Raw genomic sequence first — 20908 nt, forward strand, 5'->3', positions numbered from 1 at the left:
CACAGTTTCAGCCTCCCCAGACTTTGTATTCTCTCATTTAACCTTGATCTATCATACTTTTTCCTCCTTTTCACAAAAAAAGACTGATAACATTTGTTTATGGACAAAGGACTTATAAATGTTTGATTTTAAACACATTTTTTCATTCTGGGTGCAATCACAATTAAAAACCAAAACTAAAGAACCCAATGGAAACATCCTGTTGAGGCTATATATGTTCAAGGAGCTTATATTTGTTGCTAACAAGAGAGCTATTTTAATTAAACTCACTTAAATATTCAGTGCTTTAGAAACTACTGTCATTTTTTCATCAATTTGTAGGGATGAAATGGACAATTTGTTTTACATGTTCTCTTGCTTTAATAATATGGATTATTTTAGCAATTCCCTTCTTAAAGCCCCAATTTCATTTGACTTTAAATTTGAGTTCATGCTTTAGCAACAGAAAATCAGATGAAGCCAATTTAAGATTGGAATTAGTTTCCTATGGTAAATTGGATTGTTAAACCCCCTCCCCTTCACTGTCTCCTTTGCATAGGAACTAATCTTCCTGAAATGTCATATGTCCGAGTCCTGTTGTTGGGCAGATTCTTCAGTTTTTGAGAATAGAGGAATTAAGAAAAAGAATATTATCATTCTAGAGATTAAAAAATACCCTTTTCAATATTATTTTGGAGTTGATCTATGATATTCATCTTCGTTTTCTTTTACTTTTAAATCTCATTTGAAAATAAATGAGTTTTAGTATCGCTTTTGGGGTATCCAGAGACAAATACAACCACATTCTTCTTTTATTTAATAAGGTTAATCCAAGAAGAGAAAGAGTCAACAGAACTGCGTGCTGAAGAGATAGAGAACAGAGTGGCCAGCGTGAGTCTGGAAGGCTTAAATCTAGCCAGAGTCCACCAAGGTACATCCATTACTGGCTCTGTGACAGCATCGTCACTTGCAAGCTCATCTCCTCCCAGCGGACACTCAACTCCTAAACTCACCCCTCGCAGTCCAGCCAGGGAGATGGACAGGATGGGGGTTATGACACTGGTAAGAAACTTTGTGATGCCAATTTTAGGTGTGATATTTCTAGTATTAAATATTTCATCTTTTCACTGTATGAATGGCTCATCTCTCTAATTCTTTATTCACTTCATCATACATACAGATGGCAAATTAGCTAGAATATGGACATTAGGGTGGGTTTGGGTTTGATTATTGTGGTTTTGAGCATTGCATGATTCACCAGGGACATAATGATCTGAGGATCAAGGGCCTTCAGCACACAGGCCATGGAATTAATAACAACTGATCAGTGGAATTACTGTAATCAATTTATAGGTAAAAAATGTTTACTAATGAAAAGTTCTGAAGTGATACAGTTATTACTGTGTAGTCTGTGGGACTATTGCTGAGTTTAAACCTCCAGGGAATGTCTAGAAGACATTAAAACCTTCTACTACTTCATATATATGATCATTTTGATATACTTCTATATTTGCTATACTCTTTTATACTTGCAGCATTTTGTATGTGTTCTTCATGACAATATAACAAGCACTTGAAATAAGTGCTCTGTTTTCCAGTAATTCATTTAACTGATATATTTCAGCATTACAAGCAGCGCACATAAATAGATACCAAGCCATCAAATTGTCATGCGAAGCATTTCTAACATTAATGTACCTTTGAGGACACATTCTGAAATGTCTGGTTTGATTTGAAAAGGGATTTGCCAAAAACGTTATTTTGGTCCTAGACAAAAAGAAGCAGTGCAACAGTCAAGTGAAGGTAGTATGTGTGTCGATATATTCAAGATGTACAACTCTGATACTGATAAGAGTGCAGACGCAGGGTTCAGTGTGAGCTACAAACCAGTTTGGAGCCTTGGTGAATTCATCCCTTTAAGCTCTCAGAGAGACTCAAAGCAGCCCATGCTGCTGATCTCTACATACAAGGAGAAAAATGGGATATGTGTAACCCCATTTTTTATTTGCTATTTCTCTGATAATCATGTCACCAATGTCCCCTTATGGTCCATTTCTGGGAAGCAACAGCAGCACTGGTTCCCTGTGGAGCCTCTCAGTAGAAGGGAAATGAGCCTTGATCTCAATCAGAAAGCAAGAAATTAACTCTCCTAGCTGAGAAGGTTGCTAAGAACAGCTGGGAGTGGAGCCTGGCTGTTCATTCTGCTCAGCTAGGAGTAGGGACTTTTGTCTACTATCATCTAGCTGAGTACTCCCTCTTCCTGGGAACTGACAACTACTTGTATACAGCTCTATCCCTCCCAGTTTAGGATGGTTACTGCCTTCTTGGGAACTAAAGACAGCAGAGAGGAGGTCAGTGCTGGTGGTTGTGGCAGATTGTGGCACCGATTCTTTGCTGCACCCAGTTCCCACTGATGAACAGTACAAATGAAAATGTTGGTGGTGCAGAGTGTTGTGGAGGAGGTGGGGTGTGCAGGCTGCCGCAGCGCCACCCACTTCACCAAAGCAGCACCTTCCCGAAGATGCAGTTTGTCTCCATTTCACCAGCCATTTAAACTAAGCAGCCTGGCTACAGATAAATGGCAATAGTTAAACTGACCTTCCAGCCGACACCTGCACTGCCTGGTTGCCTTGATTTGGATGCAGTGGCTTCAGTAGGTTCATCAGATTGAAATACAAAATGACAGCATAGCCTCTGCACTTCAGGTTGCTATGGCCTTGCTGGCATCCAGCTCTAGCTGTGATAAAGCTCACATGAATATGTCTATATGAGCTGCAGCTGAACTCTTGACATAGAATAGGCTGTAGAAATAGCACCCCACTGCGTGCTCAGCAGCACAGCCCACAACTTTACTCACCCTCATCAACCATTTCAGGATACTTCTGCCCTGCACTGATTCAGGAGGAGTTCAGTGTCGTATATCTCCTCCTTACTGGCTGGGGACAGACACAACAGGCTATCAGACATCCTCTAAGTGGAAACTTTGAGTTGGGAAGAGTTCTGTAGAGCTCTGGTCTCTAGAGCCCAAATTGTCAAATTGTCCTGTAGGGGTTGGCTGGAAAAGCAGTACTGCATGAGTTTCCACAGCCCAGGTCCATGCAGTATATAAATTCTGCAAAGTATCCTAAACTTTCCTTGAATGAATGAGACATCTACCCAAAATAAGAATGAAAAGGGTGTTGAACAAGATACGTTCTAACAGTCTTCTACTGCCAAATAATGCTGTAGTACAGAAGATGGGTGAATTTGCATCCATTGACTGAAAGTGCCAGTCACTTTAATATGAGATAACTGGAGAGGACGACCCCTTTTTCAGACATAGTATTTGTTGATGATATTTTGCCTTTATACATTTGTAATATTAGATAAAACTAAAAAAAAAAAAAAATTAAAAAATCTCTGTGTTGGGAGTAGTGGAAGGATTTATATGAAAACGCAAAAAAAAAAAAAAAAAAGTGCTACTATAAACTTCCAATGTCCTATTCTTTGCTAAGCTTATGAAAATGAAAGAGATTGTAACTTTAGAAAAAATTACTACTTTCCCAGAATGGCATATTTGTCAGGGCTTATTTTATGACACCAATTGTATAATTAGTATATACTATGGATAGTATTAAATTAATGAAATCTCCGCTTCCCACTTCTGAATGCGAGAAGAATAAATGTGTGGCATTTTGTTATGCTCAAATAAGATTTATTAATCATTCTTTTTTTGTTGTTGCTGCTTTTGTTACCAATCTAAGCCAAGTGACCTAAGGAAACATCGGAGAAAGGTATGATTCTGGGGGATTTTTTAAGTTTGGGGGAGCACATTTATCGTATTCATCTGCTATTTAGATAACCAGGTTCCTGGCCAGCCACTTTATCCCCTCTGCTCCTTTTTGTTCGATTCCTGAACATAATCATTTTAATCCTAGCTGGAAAGTCTTGGAGGGGTCACAGCTAAGCCACAGAATTAAGGCCCACCAGTGATACTGTGGAGTAGTAGCCTCTACACCACAAATTTAAAGGAATACAGTTAAAACCAGCATGGACACAAAAGAATTACCTTCAAATGTATTTTGGCCATTCTTCTTGCTGGAGGAACCAGAGTCAGATCACTTGAAATCTTCTGGAGCAATATAAAATTGCTTATGGAATTGGCACTGAATATGGGATCTATCTTTACATGAGAGGAGATGGCATTTAAGATAAATCATGATATGCTGTGACAAAATTCCCTTTTGTTCATGCTTATTTTCAAGCATTCTGACCATTCTTTTAACAAGCTATGGTGAGAGTGGTCCTGTTTCTGTCTGTATTAACCTTCTGCCTTACATCCCTGAGAAACTTTGTTTACGTGAATAATCCTGTTTAATGCAAGAGACCCGCTCATGTCTAAGGTTATTTTCTTGTTTCGATCTTTACTGGATCAACCTGTTTGGCATAAAAGGAATGAAATTCTTCTCCAAGTGTAATCTCTTTTCTTTCAAATATGTACTTTAAGCTGCCATATTTAGGCAATTGCTCTTTCCTAATAGTCTCTTTCAAAAATAAGAATCCAAACAATTTGCTCAAAAAATTGCACTTGAGACCATACATGCTTTGGTTCACTTGACAAATTCGTATAGCATATGTTGAAACTTTCTTGAAAAGCTAATCTGCTCTCAATGGAGTCTCTCTCCCCCAGATTGCAGTAGTTGAAGAAGATGGGCGTGAAGATAAAGCTACAATCAAATGTGAAACTTCTCCTCCTCCAACACCCAGAGCTATCAGAATGACTCATACCCTTCCTTCTTCATACCACAATGATGCCAGAAGGTAAGATGTTTGTAACATTAATTAGTTCTTCATTTATTATTCTTTTCAAATCATGTTGTTCTTTAACTATTCCAAAATGACCTGATTTCTTCCTGTTTCTTCTTGGCAATTGTTTCCCCTGCCATGAGAGAGAAAGCCTTACCCTTTGTCTCTTGCATGACCCTGGGAATGTTTCTCAGTGCTAAAATACATGCTGAATATTTCTGGTTTGAGGTACAGTTTTGATCACTGCTAAAAGTAGCAATACTGCAAATCTAGAAAGACAAATAGCAGGCTGATTCCTGTATTTTTCATCAACTGTTCTTAGCAAATTAAAAATATATATTTATTTTCAGCCTTCTTTTTTTAATAAGATCCAATCAGCCTGATCGAAAAAACGTGATCTTGTATTGCTCTACATGTTTAGAAACATGTATAAGATTTTTAGAAAAAAATAATTTAAAAAAGATGTGATCGTTTCACTTGTTGGGAGATCATTACTAAAGTATAACCAATTAATTTGCTTGCAGAGCTGCTCACAGTAAAAAAATACCTGCAAATGTAATCTATTCCATTTCTTTATTATCGTTTTGTAGTAGCTTGCCTGCTTCATTGGAGCCAGAAAGCATTGGTCTTGGCAGTGTCAATAGCAGTCAGGACTCCCTGCACAAAGCTCCCAAGAAGAAAGGAATCAAGTCTTCAATAGGACGTTTGTTCGGTAAAAAAGAGAAGGCTCGACTTGGACAGCTCAGTAAGGAATTAGTGGTAACAAGCCAAGGTCACCATTTCACAGTCATTTTTCCATTTTTAATTTTGCCTCTTTTCAGTTTCCCATTAAACTTCATTGCTATCAGCAGTTGTATTTGTCAGGAGTTTGCTATGACTATAGCACAAATGAAAGGAGACTTCTGGCAGAAATTACGAGAGTCAACCTCTTCACCAAACCTACTGCTTTGATAGTCTCTTGAATTAGGCTAAAGTGTATTCTCAAATAATCAAAATAAAGAGGTAAGAAAGTAGTAAGTAATAAGCCAGTATAAAGGGTGTAACTGTGTGATATGGAAGATCCTTGCAAGTAAGTGTAGTTGCATTTCAGATTTCAGTCTGTCAATAGATGTCTGCTAGTGCCTATCACTGAATGTCCTCACCATACTCTTTCAATTAATTATGCTGCTCAGGGCAATGCTTTGTTTTCTTCCTACTTCTTCTTCCCTTTTCTCTTGGCAAGACCTTAGTATCATTAATTCCTGGTAAAAATTTTCCTCTGTGATATTCCATAGGATATGTCTATACCACATGTAAAAAAAAAAAAAAATCAGTTATAGCATAAATTTATTTGACTGCCTTAGGTAACATAAGCAATGGAAGGTGAAGGGACAGTCTTCAGCAAAGGCTCATAGTCTGCTTGCCCAGACAGGCAAATACATCCTTAGCTGCAGTCTATATTGCCAGGTTATCATCTGATTTAGCTACATTAAGATTGGCATATACACACATCCCAACACAAGCATCAAATTGAAGTGTCAGTAAAATAGAAGTATAGCTCTTTCTTAGTCACGAAGATGTCACGTAGTACGAATTTGTGAGACACTAAATGTTTACTGCCATGGTGACCGCATAACACCTGTAAAAGAATTTTAAGGGTTTGCAGTAACTATAAATGCTTAAGCAATATGTAAGCCTGAAATTTAAGTATGTCCTTATCACAACTAACAAACCGATCACTAAAATCATACAGAATAAAATAAGGTAATATTAAGGTCAAAATATCAGAATAAAATCAAATAACAGCATTCTCCATTTAAGCTCCAACCTCTCTCCTCTCTGCCTCTGAGAACCTTGTGTTCTTGAAAAAAAAAATTTCTAATTGCAATTTAAATTCTCTTTTTTCTCACTATGGGAAGAATAAAAGTGATTTATTCAATCTTTTCCATAACTTAATGTATTTCAGAATCTATTAAAGGAGTCTCTCAACACCTACATGTCACCGTCTGCACTGATGGAGAATTTTATAACTTTAGACCACATTATTAATTCATATTTACATTCCATAAAAACAATTTTATTGATACTTATGGATTATGCATAATAATCTATGATTTCACAGTAATTCAGGAACATAGAAGACAAAGATGTAATAAATGTGTTGGTCTTCCCCGCAGTTCCTTGCATTGTGGAACAAAAATAAAATAACAATTTAAGATTATCTCAGGAACAAGGTAATCTGGCAATAGATTAATTTCTTAATAATACCCACCATGATTAATAAGCCATATATATAATTGGATAAAGCTTATTTGTAATTCCCAACACTAGCTCATGAAATTGCAAAAAGATATTAGTGAAGATTTGCAATTAAATGAAATTTTTATGGCTTCCATCCTTTAGCTCAACAGCAAAAATTTCTGTATAATGCACCTTTTAATTAAGCAAAGTAGGTTTACAAGAATGTATAAAATTAACAATAGGACTGTTAACTGACTAAAAACTAGGAGCAAAATTTTTTTAGAAATTGAAACAGCATTAAACAGCTGAATTATAGAGTAGTTTTTCTCATCTTAAGTTTTAAAATACAAAAAGAAAAACAAATATTGACTGGCAGTTTCCATTCAATGGCAGTACTTTAAAGACAAAACAAAATTTAAAAAATAGCAATCATGGTAGTACCTGAATCAATTCCATGGCAGCTATGCTATCTGTGCAGCTATATAACTAATAGTTCTATTTATAGTTAGATACTATATCACAGAAATCTGGAGAGTAAGTCCTATCATTACTGCACTGCAGTATATTTCTATGGTTTTCATAACCTAAATTTCTAATGAAAAATCAATAAAAGTATCTAATTTAATTCCTTGCTTAAAATAAATATTCTAATTTGATATGGCTACATGCTACTTACATTTTTGAATATGGAAAATACTCTTTCTTTCATTGCACATCAAATATCAAAGAAGTAATAAACATAATTTTGAGCCTCCGAAACATTAATTTTCCTTATATGCGTACTTGCACATGCACACAATTGCACTTAAAGGAGCACTTTAAACGTTCATGTCAATGCAGAGGATATTAGATTATACATTGTAAGTACACATAACACTTCTGTAACTAATTCTATATCTCTAAAACCACATGTAATATATACTTATATTTAAGAAGCAATCTTGGAACCTCCAAAGTTTTATCACTAACTTCAACAGAGCCAGGCTATCACTCAGAAGATTTCTGTGCTCTGTGTTCCCTGCAAAACTCTGAAATTATTAGTTTTCAACTGCGAAACTTGTCAGAGTTTCGTTATTTTGTAATTTGCTACTTTTACCATCCCTGCTAAAGCATTCATATTATTGTTCAAAGGCAACTTCATGCCTTAGGAGATCTTTTTTAGAATCAGGATTCGAGATTTCTAGATTCTTCAAGATTTCTTTCAATTATTGAAGGGAAAAGGAATGTTAGAAGGGAATACGAGTGCCTTTTGTTTATTTATTTATTTATTTATTTGATTTTAAATTTATCTCACTTGGGGAATACCACACTAGACACTTGCATATTCCTCCCATGTTAAATTTTAAATATTCTAGTCCCTAAAACAAACAATACATTGGAGGGATTTTTAGCCCTGCCCCGGCAAGCTAATCTGTATGATGTATGCAAAGGTTAGCTTGTTAGGGAATATTTATCATGGCCATCTACATGCCTAAGATACTGACAGGCAGAATCACCACATCCAATACAATGTACCCTGGGTTGTTCAAAGGGCTAGATGTGTTTGTCTTATGGTGAAGTCCATTATGCCAAGAGTACTTTCCAACCTGTGATAAACCCTCATTGCACTGCACTCATGCCATCGCTATCTAACATACTGCGAGCTGCTCTCTCAGAAAGGTGGGATATGTTGATACAGCAGTTTGACAAATTAAAAACTTACTCCAGAGTCAGCAATAAACTTTCCATGAAATATTCTGTAAAACTTTGAAAGTCATATGAAGTAAAGCAGTCTACATTCATGTTTTCTACATTCGTGACTGGAGGCATTGTTCTCATCATGAGACTTACGGAAGTAGTGTCCTCTTTAATAAAGAAAAATTCTGTCTAGACAATCAGGAGTGTTAAAACTACACTTGCTTTGAAAGGACAGCTTAAAGCCAGGCTTTTCTAAGTTAACGTCATAAACACGATAGAGCAATAGGTTTTGTTCTCACTTGATTGAGATTCATGTAAGTGTGACTTGTAAAAGGCTGTGATACTATTTCACTATATAATATTTATGCATTATTTTATGGTTAAAATCAATGAATCAGAATAGAAATATTTAAATTTATACTTGGCTTCTTAATTATGCCAGTGTCCACTCTACAATTGTTCACTATCCATTAGCTGAGAAATAAGAAGTTGCCATTGCCAAATGGAGTCAAGTTCCAACATTTAGCATACTGTTGTCCCTTCTTGTGCCAGTTACACACCTTCTGAATAGCAGCACAGGAAGAAAGCATCCCTCAAAGAAGTGCTGCAGCCCCTCTGTCTGCACACATACATGTGCAGATGAGAGGCATGGAGGTGGAGCCAGGAGACTACTAACAGTTCCATGAGCAGGTCCCTTCTTCCTTGAATCCAGAAGCAGTAAAAAAGTCAGAGCATCTTTCCACTTCTGCATTAAGAAAGTCACGTTAGTGGATATATTCTGTGATCAGCTCAAATCATACAATATCAGTCATGTCCTTAGTTTACAATACGATTTTATTTTGATTCAGGTGTCCTTGCTTAGCTTCCCTTGTCAATCTATGCCAGTTATTCAAGTTCCCATGACTTTGATAGGATTTTGGTGCCTACAAGATACCTCCAGGGAGACCTAGGAGGCTTTTTACTTCTCTGACAGATTCTTTGTGTCATCTCTGGCTTGGGAGTTTGCAGGGATAATGACATCAAAGACTCTAAGACTCAATATGAGAGCAAAGTGAAGACTTTAGCATTACACCATTAAGTGATGCTGTATTATGTCAATAATAATGAGACAGTTCCTGAGAAGGCCCTTTCATTTCTACATTTTCCAACTAAGATTAAAAAATGGTGATGGCATTGCTTACTTAGTACCATGAGACTGAGCCTTAGGAGGCAAATAAAAACAGGCAAAGATCAGGGTGCTCTTCTCATACATTTCTGCTAAACACAAGGAGGAAACAATTTTTCCCCCCTACTTCTACTCTTTTCCAGCATTTACTTCTGTAGGTGACAGATGTTCTCCCACAAACACCAGATGTCATGACTTAAAGAAACCAACATAGACGATGGTGGTGGGTGAGAAAGGGATTGAAGGGAGAAGGGGAACAACTGGGAAAGAGTTATGGGAAAATACAGTGTGGTTTGCTTTGGTTTGGTTTGTTTTCCAGGAGGTTACATGGAAACAGAGGCAGCAGCTCAGGAATCTCTGGGATTAGGCAAACTTGGAACCCAAGCAGAAAAGGACCGAAGACTAAAGAAAAAGTGAGAACCTTTTTCATGTGACTTTCATTTGCTCAAACTTGATTCAAATGGCAGTTTTATGTTGGTTTTACGCAGACGTGTAATGAGAAGCGAGACCGTCTACTATTGCAGTTTACCACTTAGCGTGTTTTTTTCCAGTGTAAAAGTTTTTAAAGCTGCATGTGAAATATAGAGGAAAATATTTAGAGTCTATCAAATGTGCAGTAGTGTTTCATTTGTGAAAGAACATAGGTTTATGAGAAAGAGACATTTTCTATTTCACATTGACATTAATTCCATGCCATTTGCCTTCTGTGCAATTCTTACAAAATAAGCAGGCATTTAATGACTCACTACATATATTTTCAGAAGGGAAAAAAAGATTTTTTGCATTATCTGTTGAACACATGATTACTTCTGTCTACAGAAGTCAAAGGCTCCCCATAAAACCTAGCAGCTTCATTTTCTTTTTGCCTGTCAGCAATGGTAACCTAGCTTTTTGTTCACATAAATTATATAATAATTTAATGCTGTCTTTGGTGCATCTCCTTGTAAAACTAGTACACTGACTCATAGCAGCTGCCAGAAGCTAAGGAGACCTATTAAAATAAAGCTACAAACACAAAAGAAACCTCTTGGCAGCATCACAGTTCCAGTGTAATTAGAGGGTGTCAGAGAAAAAAGATGGTACTTAAAAATGGCTTTGCAAACTCATTCTGTAAACAAACAGGTTTATTTTTCATCTATAACCATTAATTTTAGTGCTATTATTTGGATTCTGAAAGCCTCATTTGTAAAATTTCTAGGGTTTTCAGGTTTCTTTCAGTCTTTTAATGTTCCTTTGCAAAGTTTCAAGAGAATTTGCAATTCTAATCCAAAGAATCTAGGGATAATGTTTCAGCTTCTCTTTAAATTTATATGTAGAATATTTTTAATCACTACTCTCATATCAAGCTGCTGATGAAATATAACTTTAAATGTGCACATCCATGCAATGTACAAATGTAAGTGTTCCATTTAAATCAGCCTCAATTTAGCAATTAAAGATGGAGAAGCAGTCATTTTGCTAGCTGAGAGAGAAGAAACATTTTAAATTCAATTAAGAAACTCACAATAACATTTCCAGGGATATTGTGGTTAATGAGTCTTGTCCCTATATTTCTTATCTATAAATTTTTATCACTCATTAGTCATTTTGAAATATATGGATGTAAAGAGTATATTACTATGCTTTTTTAATAAATCTAGAAAGCATCTTTGAGACCATCATTACTATTCGTAAAGAATATAATTGAATTTTCAGCAGCCTATTCTTTGCAGTCCCTATTTATCTTCCAGTTCTGAGGTCTGAAGGTACCACAGTATTGAAATCACTCTGAAGGGACAATTGTGTTCACTTTGTTCACTTTTTCACATTAGTTCCTTAAACTGGATAAAATAACATAAGACTTGACACATATATGACATGACTACTTCATATATGACAGCGGCTACCAAGTTTTGGGTCCAGAAATAGTAGGTGTACAGGTAATCTGTTATTATACTTCTGCCTAATCTCACACAATTAGACTTTTCCGTGCTCTCTGCTTTTCAAGTCTTTCCTTTTTTTCTCCTGTGTCTGTCTGTCCTTGGTTGTTTATGGATTACATATAATCGAAATGTTCTCTGGTTGAAGGACAGGAATCTTTCCTTTGAGGCTATGACTATTTATCTACTCTGAACTGCATACTATATATCCTCAGTACATGTTATAGACCTATGTCGTGAAGATTTTTAATTTTTTCCCCATTCCTTTAGATTTGTCTGTCTTCATAGCTTCTCAGTTTGGAATTCTTACAACTGGTGTTAAGATTCTTCTTAAGCTACTATCAGAGAAAGGTTAACAAATATTGCTAGTTTATATATATATATATTATATAGTTGTAGAAGAACTGTGATATGGGGAAAAATGTAACATTTGTGTTAGAGATAATTCAGTAGAGTCTCATGTATATGAGAGGCATTAGGGTGCCAAGCTATCAATAGGGTGTAGTAGAACTAACATTTCGTTGTAAAAAATGCAGTCAGGTGTTTGCATGTCTTACCTTGGAAAGTGTTAAGTTGAAACAGTCCAGAAAGTCATTTAAATGAAAAGTTTGTCTCAGTAGGTCAGATTCCTTTTTGTCAACACTTAACAACATGTAACTCCCTCTGAAGACAGAGCCTTCAAATGCATATAGTAGCTGCAACATTACTGATCTGGATAGTGCAAATGAGAATACTGTGCTGTGTAACATAAAGGTTGATAGTAATGTGTATGAGGTCTTTATAAGATGTATTAATAGAAGACTGAGGATCACTTGCTATCTCATGATATAGCAGTAAGATTTAAGTCAGGCATTTGATTCCCTTTTTATCTGCTAAACAGTCCCTACAAACCCTGCAGAGTTAGTGAGCCCAGTCTCTTGAACAGAGAGAGCAGAGCACTTCACCTTTTAAGAATTTCTATCTCTAGTTTAGGTTAGGACATAAAACCCCAAAAGAACCAGGCCCACCAGAAGGATAGTTAGAGGATAGGCAGGGAAGCACTCCTTTGTATTACGTTTCAGGTCTGGGAGAGCTTTCTTTATGCTGGCTTTGTCACTTCCTTAGGGAAAAGAAAACCAAACAAAACAGTGAACCCAGAGCCAATTCCCTTTTCTGTAAAGCAGGAATAATACCATATACTGAATTTATGTTTCTCTCTTACATACATAAGTCAAGTGAAATGGCTTTCAGTCCTGTTAACAACTCAGTGAAATTCTCTTTCAGTTCAATGGTAGTTCTGGTGCAAGAAAGCAAGGAGTCTCCCTCTGATGTGAAACCAGATGTCTGATTCATCACTGTGATCAACACATTCTCACAGTACTCATTAACCTCACCAGAGTTTCCAATTAGCTTTGAGTTAGTAAATTAAAAGTGGATAGAAGTAATTATAAAAGGACAAATTCCTGTTAAAATGTTAGCCATGGTATTTCTTTCAGTTGAATTAAACTCCCAAGTGAAAAGTACCTTAAAATGCTAAAATTCTAATTTCACATTTTTCGTTGTACTCAACTTCATCAGTAATTCAGCAAGGATGCTCCTACCCCAGGGATGAAGAAGCATCATGTTTCACATTGTTGGCTGCTGCAGCCAGTAGGTACTAATGGTCCACCATTAGTAGGTACTCTCCTGGCCACCTGCTCCAGAATACCGAGCACATGCATTGACCCTGCTCTGGCCTTGTGGAGTCACAAACTGGCTGCAGTGTGTTATACTATTTTAGCACAATCTACATGCATAGAATAGATTACTGAATAATACATTTCACTCTGAAAAGTTGCATGAGAGAATATGATAATTCTGGAGACCAATTCTCTCTCTGGTGATTATAGTGTCATTAACCTAAAATTCAAAGTTTTCCTGCTTCTTGCTTGGAAGATGCTATTTAGATGTAAAATTTCTTTCAGTTTCAATTGACTACTTAGGCATCATTAAAATGTAATTAACAGTTTGTCTCAGTGATATGCCAGACATTTATAAACCTCAAACAAGCATCTCTATTCATCCAGCATTTGGTTATTACAGTAGATTTATTAGGAACAAGTCTTTCTTCTAAGGCATCAAAGAGAAATTAAAGAAGCTGTGTAGAATTTTTTAATTAGACCAAACATGTCCCTAAAACAATCTGAAAAGATAACTTAAGTTGCATGAATCATCCATAGATGTTTACTCTCAGACATTAAATATATGACAGGTCTAGTTAATATTAAAACTTTTTAAGTCTCACTATTTCTAAATCGAGCATGCAGTCCTAGAAAACAAAAAATGAATATCAGGGGTATTTAGAATGTTTAGGGTGTTATTCCATTATTTGGTGAAAATAAGTGATGCTGGGGTGTGACAAGGAATATTACACTACATTTTTATTATTTAAACTGGGCTTTATATTCCACTTCACTTGTTCTGTAAAAAAGCTGTTAATATTTTGTATATAATGTCTTCTGCCTTTTGTCTAACTCTCAGAGTGTGTTTGCCTAATGAGTAACTTTTTGAAGAAAACTTGGAGTTTAGGACTAAAAGCATTAATGATGCTGATACCCTCTATGTCACCATTACATTCATTTAAGTCCCCTAAAGATTCAAATAATTTGCACTCATATAAATCATAAATTTTATTTGGTTAAGATATACTTTCCAGAAGGCACCCATCACTGAAATGAGGAATAGAGCTTTTCTCTTAGTACATTTTTTTCTAGTGAGTAATCAGTATCCCTGTGAAAAATTACTGATTTCCCCTGTGAAAAAGGGTTACCAAATTTCCAATTCTGAATTTTGTAGGTACCTTTTCTTCATGATTGTATATTCACTATCCCAGCTGTTCATAAGATCATCCTTTGTGGGTGTTTTTGCACCAAATAATATGCCGGCACACAATAACTTGGCCTTGGCATTCACTCAGGCTTGTCATGATAGGCCAAGCTGGGACCCAGTGTAGGAAGTTTCAGGCCAGTCCAGTTTCTATTATAACTCAAGGGTTCACAGAGGGTTTGGATACAGGCATACTGTCCTCTGGGACAGCAGAAGTTGATCAGCGTGTGTCCCACGAGACAATTCATACTTCAGAAAAAGAGTGCCTAAAATCAAATAATCTGTATCCCCCTTAAAAACATATCCCCACTGACCTCATCTCAGGTAGCAAATTAAGGCACTTAACAGAAGCTCTATAAATGTTTTACTGTCCTTTTCACTAAAATACCATATGAGGAACTCTTTATAAAGATCTTCTTTAACAATGGACTCAGCCAAACCTGAAATATTATCAACAAATAGAGCCATGTTTGCCTCCCTTTTTGCTCTAACTGTCCTAGTGAACATCAATTGTATTCTCCTTATCCACAGTTTTGCTCAGAAATGATGTCAAATCGTCCTTACCCAGGTGCGTCACTGGTGGCAAATACAGCTCTAAAGAGTCTTTCTTTGGTTTTCAAAGTGCAGTATAGCTCTGAGTGCCAGTAATATATATGTTTTTCACATGTGATGTTTGATTTGATCTCCAACAACATGCAATGTTGCAGCAAGTAAGTATCTGCCTGAAGAAGGAAGCAGGCTGAAGACAGGCAGGATATATATGTCTTCTGTGTTGCATAGAAGTATGTAATTGTTGGTCATAATTACTGATATCTCACCGGATATGTTTATTTCATCCTGTGCAAGACACCAACATAAGGCAAGCTTTGAGAGACATTTAAGTGCCGTGTAGTCCTAGATTGCCACACAGAGGTGGATTTAACCTTGTGCATGCCGCACAGTTGAGATTGGCCTATGCCATCGCTTCCGCAGCAATCCCAAATATAAATTATCTCCATGAAAAAAATTTACATGCAAGTCAGTTAGCCTGGATCATACTGACAGGATTCCAGCCCAGAAGCTGATAAATTCCCTAGTTCATTACTATGAGCATTCAAATAACAGTCATTACTTACCTTATAGCTGGTAAAATAACTGCACTGTATCATAATGCTATCACTCCTAGTCATCTGTCAGACAAGAGCAGAGCTTTTTTCTTCAATTTTGTTTGATTTGACTCTGGACAAGAATTTATTAATTCCATATTTCCAAAATGAGCTTAGGATGTGAGGTTTATATTTTCCAAGGAAAATCGAAGTAAACCGTTCTTTCCTATGAACCTGTTTTGGGGAGATTTACTCCACAAGTATAGGTTTTCGTTTGCCAGATACCACCTCCTGCCTTCAGGTGGATTGCAGAAAAGCCTTGATATGCCAGGACACATACATATGTTTACATACATCAATAAAGACTTGTAAAATCAAGTAATAAGTAATAAAATCAAGACCTAAGTAGTACTTATATGTAAAATCACAGTGTAAAAATAAATTCTTAGTATTCATAGAGAGAATTGCAATGATGTTAAGTCTCAGCTGACTACAGTGATGTACATATTAAACAGCAGTAACTTCCATATGAACATGAGAGCATGCTGTATGAATTGACTCTTCTTCCCTTCTACCTGGAAAAAAAAGAATGATAAATGTTGATATGTTCCTTTGATAAATTTGACAAATTCCTAATAACGCTTTGGTCCTTTTCTTTTGTTGGTTTTCATTTGTATCATATCCTTCAAAAATTGGAAGATGATAGAGAGAAGTCACAAAAAATAGGCCTCATGATCAGTAAAAGAAAGCAGAATACTGGAACTTCCATTTTTAATGGGCAAACCTAAGTTTTAAATCCCTGTCAATAGGCTACTTGAAAATGTCTAGGTAGACCTTTTTGTGGAATAAGAGTTTCAAATGATGTAGTTATCATTTAGTTGCTTTTGAATCCACACAATGCCCCTTTAATTACGTTTTATGTGTGCAACTGCAATTAGAATTTGACATAGTGTATTTGTGACTAGAAATAATCTCTGTCTTCTGCAGTATACAAATACCTGTTTCTAATGATTTTCTTAATTGCACACATTTTTAAAAAATGAAGCCAATTGGATTAATTAAGGTCTTTTTCTGTGCCATCCATCTAATGTTCCTGTATACTTAATGCTTATTAAACACTATTATATCCTAAATGTACATGATTTATTTTTTACAGTAGCTCTTAAGAACATGATGCCTTTTTTTTCCCCAGGTCTTTTATTTACTGAATCCTTAGGAAATTCAAGTTTTGCATTTAATTTCTTCCCTTCCTACCTCATCTATGAGAAATTGCTTGATGTTAGTAGCTTTCAGACTGATCTTTAGTTCTTCCTCCCTTCCTAGCAAAACATATTGTGTTCAATAGGATTGAGTGCTGTGTCCACCATGGTTTTGACTTGGCTGGATCGGTGTCTAATCCTTCAAGCATACATAAAGATGAATTTTCTTTTTAAATTTAATTCTTTTAGCAAACATTTTTAACGCTTACTGGAAGATCCTTTCAAATCGTTAATCAGTCAAAGCTTTTGCAATGTTAAAAATGTATCTTGCTATTACGTTAGATACTTGGAGCCTTTTTAGCATTACAAATGTAAGGATATATGGATATTTATCTTGCAGAGGATTAATAAACCTTACTCAGATTATTCTGAGGATGAAAAAATTGACAACATATTTTATTCCATATCTAACTCATATTTTTTAAAATCTTGTATTTTTAAAAGTAATATTTTTATCCTTTGCCAATTTTTTTTATTCTTTTCCTCATAAAAGATAAGGGTATTTGTAACAACCAGTTGCAAGTTTTTAATCAAACAAAACCAGAACAAAGCCCCAGTCCCTGCCTTATCTACACATTTAGGCCTAACTATTGCAATTTGGGATTTCTGGATAAATATAAGCATCCACCCTTATGCATGCAGCTGGCTCTCTAAACAAGCCATGCAACTCCAGCACATGCAACTATCCTTTCAGATTAGCTGTAGAATAAGGGTTTAAGGGAAGAATGGATAAAACACAGCACAGGAAAATAATTCTACATAACTTCTAGTTTAATATATGTCTAAGGGAAATCATAGGTTCCTTCAATAAAATGGTGATAAAATGGTTGTCTTACAAAAAGGTGAAAGCTAGAATTTAAAGATCCATTATTTTCTGCTGTGTTTTATTATTCTGCAGACAAGATGCCCAGGAGGTGAAGGAATGTCCCTTGATCCTCTGCTTTTGTAATGGGGGAGACTGGAACGGCCTTCAGGTCCCATAAGTTATCCCCAAGCAACTGCAAACTGCCAACTCATTAAAGCTGCCAGAAAATTACTTGCATTCCAGTTAATTCCCCTGTTTATTTATCTCTACCCATACCCAAAGGAGTACTCAGAGGAATATGTAAGAAGTGGGCGTTCTGGTTCAATAGTCTCTGGAAGGTCCTAATTTAAAAGCTTTTCTAGCACAGGTGTTCAAGTCAGTCTTTACAGTTAGCACAGTAGAAAATGAGCATGAATCATGAATGCTTATTCAATTCTAGTGCTACTTCCATCAGATTTGGTAACTGTTTAAATAGTTCTCTAGTGCTTTATTTTTATTGCATACCTTCATTGTCCTTCCCTTCCTTAATTTTCCTTTCTTAAACTTTCTGTGTACAAATTTGTCATTTGTTTCCACCTACTTTTCTGTATCACACTTCCTCTCCTCTCTCCCAGCTGTTCTGCTGATCTCACACATGTGAAAACAAAATTTAAGATCTTGAAACCCGCGCTGTCCTGAACTCACTGAAACGTCTGCCACCTCTTCTTAATTAGAGCACAGGCTTTTCACACCCAAGTTTTCTACAGTTCTATCTACCAAGCATTTTTATATCTCTGTAAATCGTTTGTTAATAGAAATATAATATTCTGAGATGTCTGGGTTTCATTCAGGCATATAATTTTCTTTTTATGATGGCAATTAAAGGATGCTGAAGAAAGTTTATTATCATCAGCGGCATCCTGCTTTCTCCTACAGATACCGTTACCAATTATATTGGTAAGAATAGGTTATCTAGAGGGCAAATCACTCATACCACTATTGCTACTAATCTAGTATTAGTATGACAGCTCCAGTTAAAATACTGCAAGGCATGAATAACCATTACAAATGTTAGTCACCTATGTGCATGAAATCTGCATACTTAAAAAAAAAAAAAAAAACACCAACAAAAAACACAAAACCCTAAGTCTAGCTCATCATTACTGTAAGATATTTTGCTAAAATATTAGTAAAATGCACATAGAAAATAAACCTTGGTTTGTAGTCCACTCAATTTTACTGTATCTCTGTAGTAATTTGCTTAAATCCACAGGTTTGAATTTTCAGGATTTTTGGTGTCATGCAAAAATCATTATGAAATTATTCAAATCTGGGCAAAATGCTTCAATTTGAAATTCTATTCCGCTTTCACTGTGTTTACAGATCTTTGTCATGAATGTTTTGTAGATGAATAGCCAACATCAGTTTAATGAAAATCTCATCTTGAAAGATGCATCTGTTCTTCACAAGAACATTTTTTTCTTTAAAGCACTCAAAGACCAGTTAGAAAGATTTCTGTAGTTATAATAGTGGTATTATTTTATCTATCATATGATTTAATTTTTTTTATGGACTACTATATGTTCATTAACATTTATGTGCTTTTTTTTCCATTCATCTCTCTCCATCTCATGAAAAGCGTATCTGGGTAAGTTAAAACACCGTGGCTGCTGAACATACTAATTTTCAGCACCATGTTTATTTTCTGTGTTTTATTCTTTTTTTTTTTTTTTTCTGTGAACCTTATCTAACAAATCCATGCAGGAAACTAACATGAAAACTTTCAAAGTATTCAAAAATAATGGTAAACCTTGAAAGCATATACAAATTAAGGCCAGGACTTGTTCCTGCAGGTCTTAACATAATGGATTAACTACTTGAAGATAACTGCTGTCAATTTTTTTAAAATAAACACATTTTGGGAGGTATAAAGCCCAGAATCACAAAGACTTTTGAAAGATTAAGTCAGTGGAAAAAATTGTGAGAGTGAAGGCCTAGATTAACAAGTGCTGTTAAGGCATAAAATCTGTTTTATTAAATCACAGGGGACTCAAACTCGTAAAAACTCTAGTAATCCAGAGTACACAATTCAATTTTTTCTGTTTGAGCTCTCCTGTTGTGTAGTAGTATAATAATATTTCATTTGGGCATATAAATTTCTTCTTCACCAGTTCATTTTTTATTTTTTTTTAATTGTTAACCTGATATCAAGTTTAAAATCTTCATCTCCTCTTGATCTATCATACAAATACAGAGGTTTTTTGAATAATTTTGGAATTTAGGGAGAAAATTTTATCTGTTCAAAGCACATATAAGCTATAACTTTCTAAAGGTATAAGGATAAAAAACTCAAAGAGAACAGGGGCTACCACATTATTTTAAAATATGTGATTATAAAATGGCTTTATAAAAATAGATTTGATAACATTTAATCAACCTGGGAACTCTGGGGGTCTCTAATGTAGTACAGTACATACAACATTGCAAAGCTATGTATTATGCAAGTGTGTTTACTTCACAGTTTTATTATTTTTTTAATAGCAACTCTAATTTGTTAGGGTCTGTATTAAGCATTCCTGAACATGCTTCACTTAGTTTAATATATGTCTTTAGAAAAAAGAATGCTGCCCTTCAATTTGCATACACTTAAAATGTACACCTATATAGAATAATTACAGCATTGTTAAATCTGCTTTGCTAATCTGTGTTATTTGGGCTGCTGTTAAATTTAAAGTTATACTTTCTTGTTTTATAGATTTAAAAACTTTAATTTATTATTTACATCTTGATTTCTGTGTTTTAGTCATTTTTTTCTAAAAAATCCTTAAAGTTGGATACAACACATTTTGTAAAAAAAAGGAAGTTGAATTTTGTCCATTGTTCTTAGTCTGGCTATTATATCAAGTATCAAAATTGAGAAAGAATGAGGATTTCATGTGATTTAAAAGACAGGTCACTTAAGTGCCAAAGTTGAAACAAGATCTGACCCAGTTTTTAATTAATGTAATCTTTAAATCAGATGGATCCTTTCAGATTAAATTAAATCAGCATTATATGACAATATCAAGTCTGAGTCTTTTTTCTCTTTGTTTTCTACTTCTTTACTACTTTTTCTACTTTTTACTACTTTTACTACTTTTTCTACTTCTTTTCTACTTTAAAAATATTTATAGTCTTGTAGGAAATAAATA

The 20908-nt window shown here is 35.3% G+C and overlaps 1 protein-coding gene across 13 annotated transcripts in view; it reads left to right on the forward strand.

Annotated features, from left to right (window-relative positions):
* PPFIA2 (PTPRF interacting protein alpha 2) overlaps positions 1 to 20908 on the forward strand; it is a 360230-nt gene that overhangs the window by 313158 nt on the left and 26164 nt on the right. For all 13 annotated transcript variants that reach the window (XM_074827127.1, XM_074827128.1, XM_074827129.1 and 10 more), the window contains 5 exons: positions 804 to 1041; positions 3723 to 3752; positions 4649 to 4779; positions 5355 to 5509; positions 10146 to 10239. In XM_074827127.1, coding sequence (XP_074683228.1) covers positions 804 to 1041; positions 3723 to 3752; positions 4649 to 4779; positions 5355 to 5509; positions 10146 to 10239 — 648 coding nt within the window. The remainder of the gene's footprint in view (positions 1 to 803; positions 1042 to 3722; positions 3753 to 4648; positions 4780 to 5354; positions 5510 to 10145; positions 10240 to 20908) is intronic.

The sequence above is a fragment of the Strix aluco genome, chromosome 5 (genome assembly GCF_031877795.1).
Source record: "Strix aluco isolate bStrAlu1 chromosome 5, bStrAlu1.hap1, whole genome shotgun sequence".
Taxonomy (NCBI): domain Eukaryota; kingdom Metazoa; phylum Chordata; class Aves; order Strigiformes; family Strigidae; genus Strix; species Strix aluco.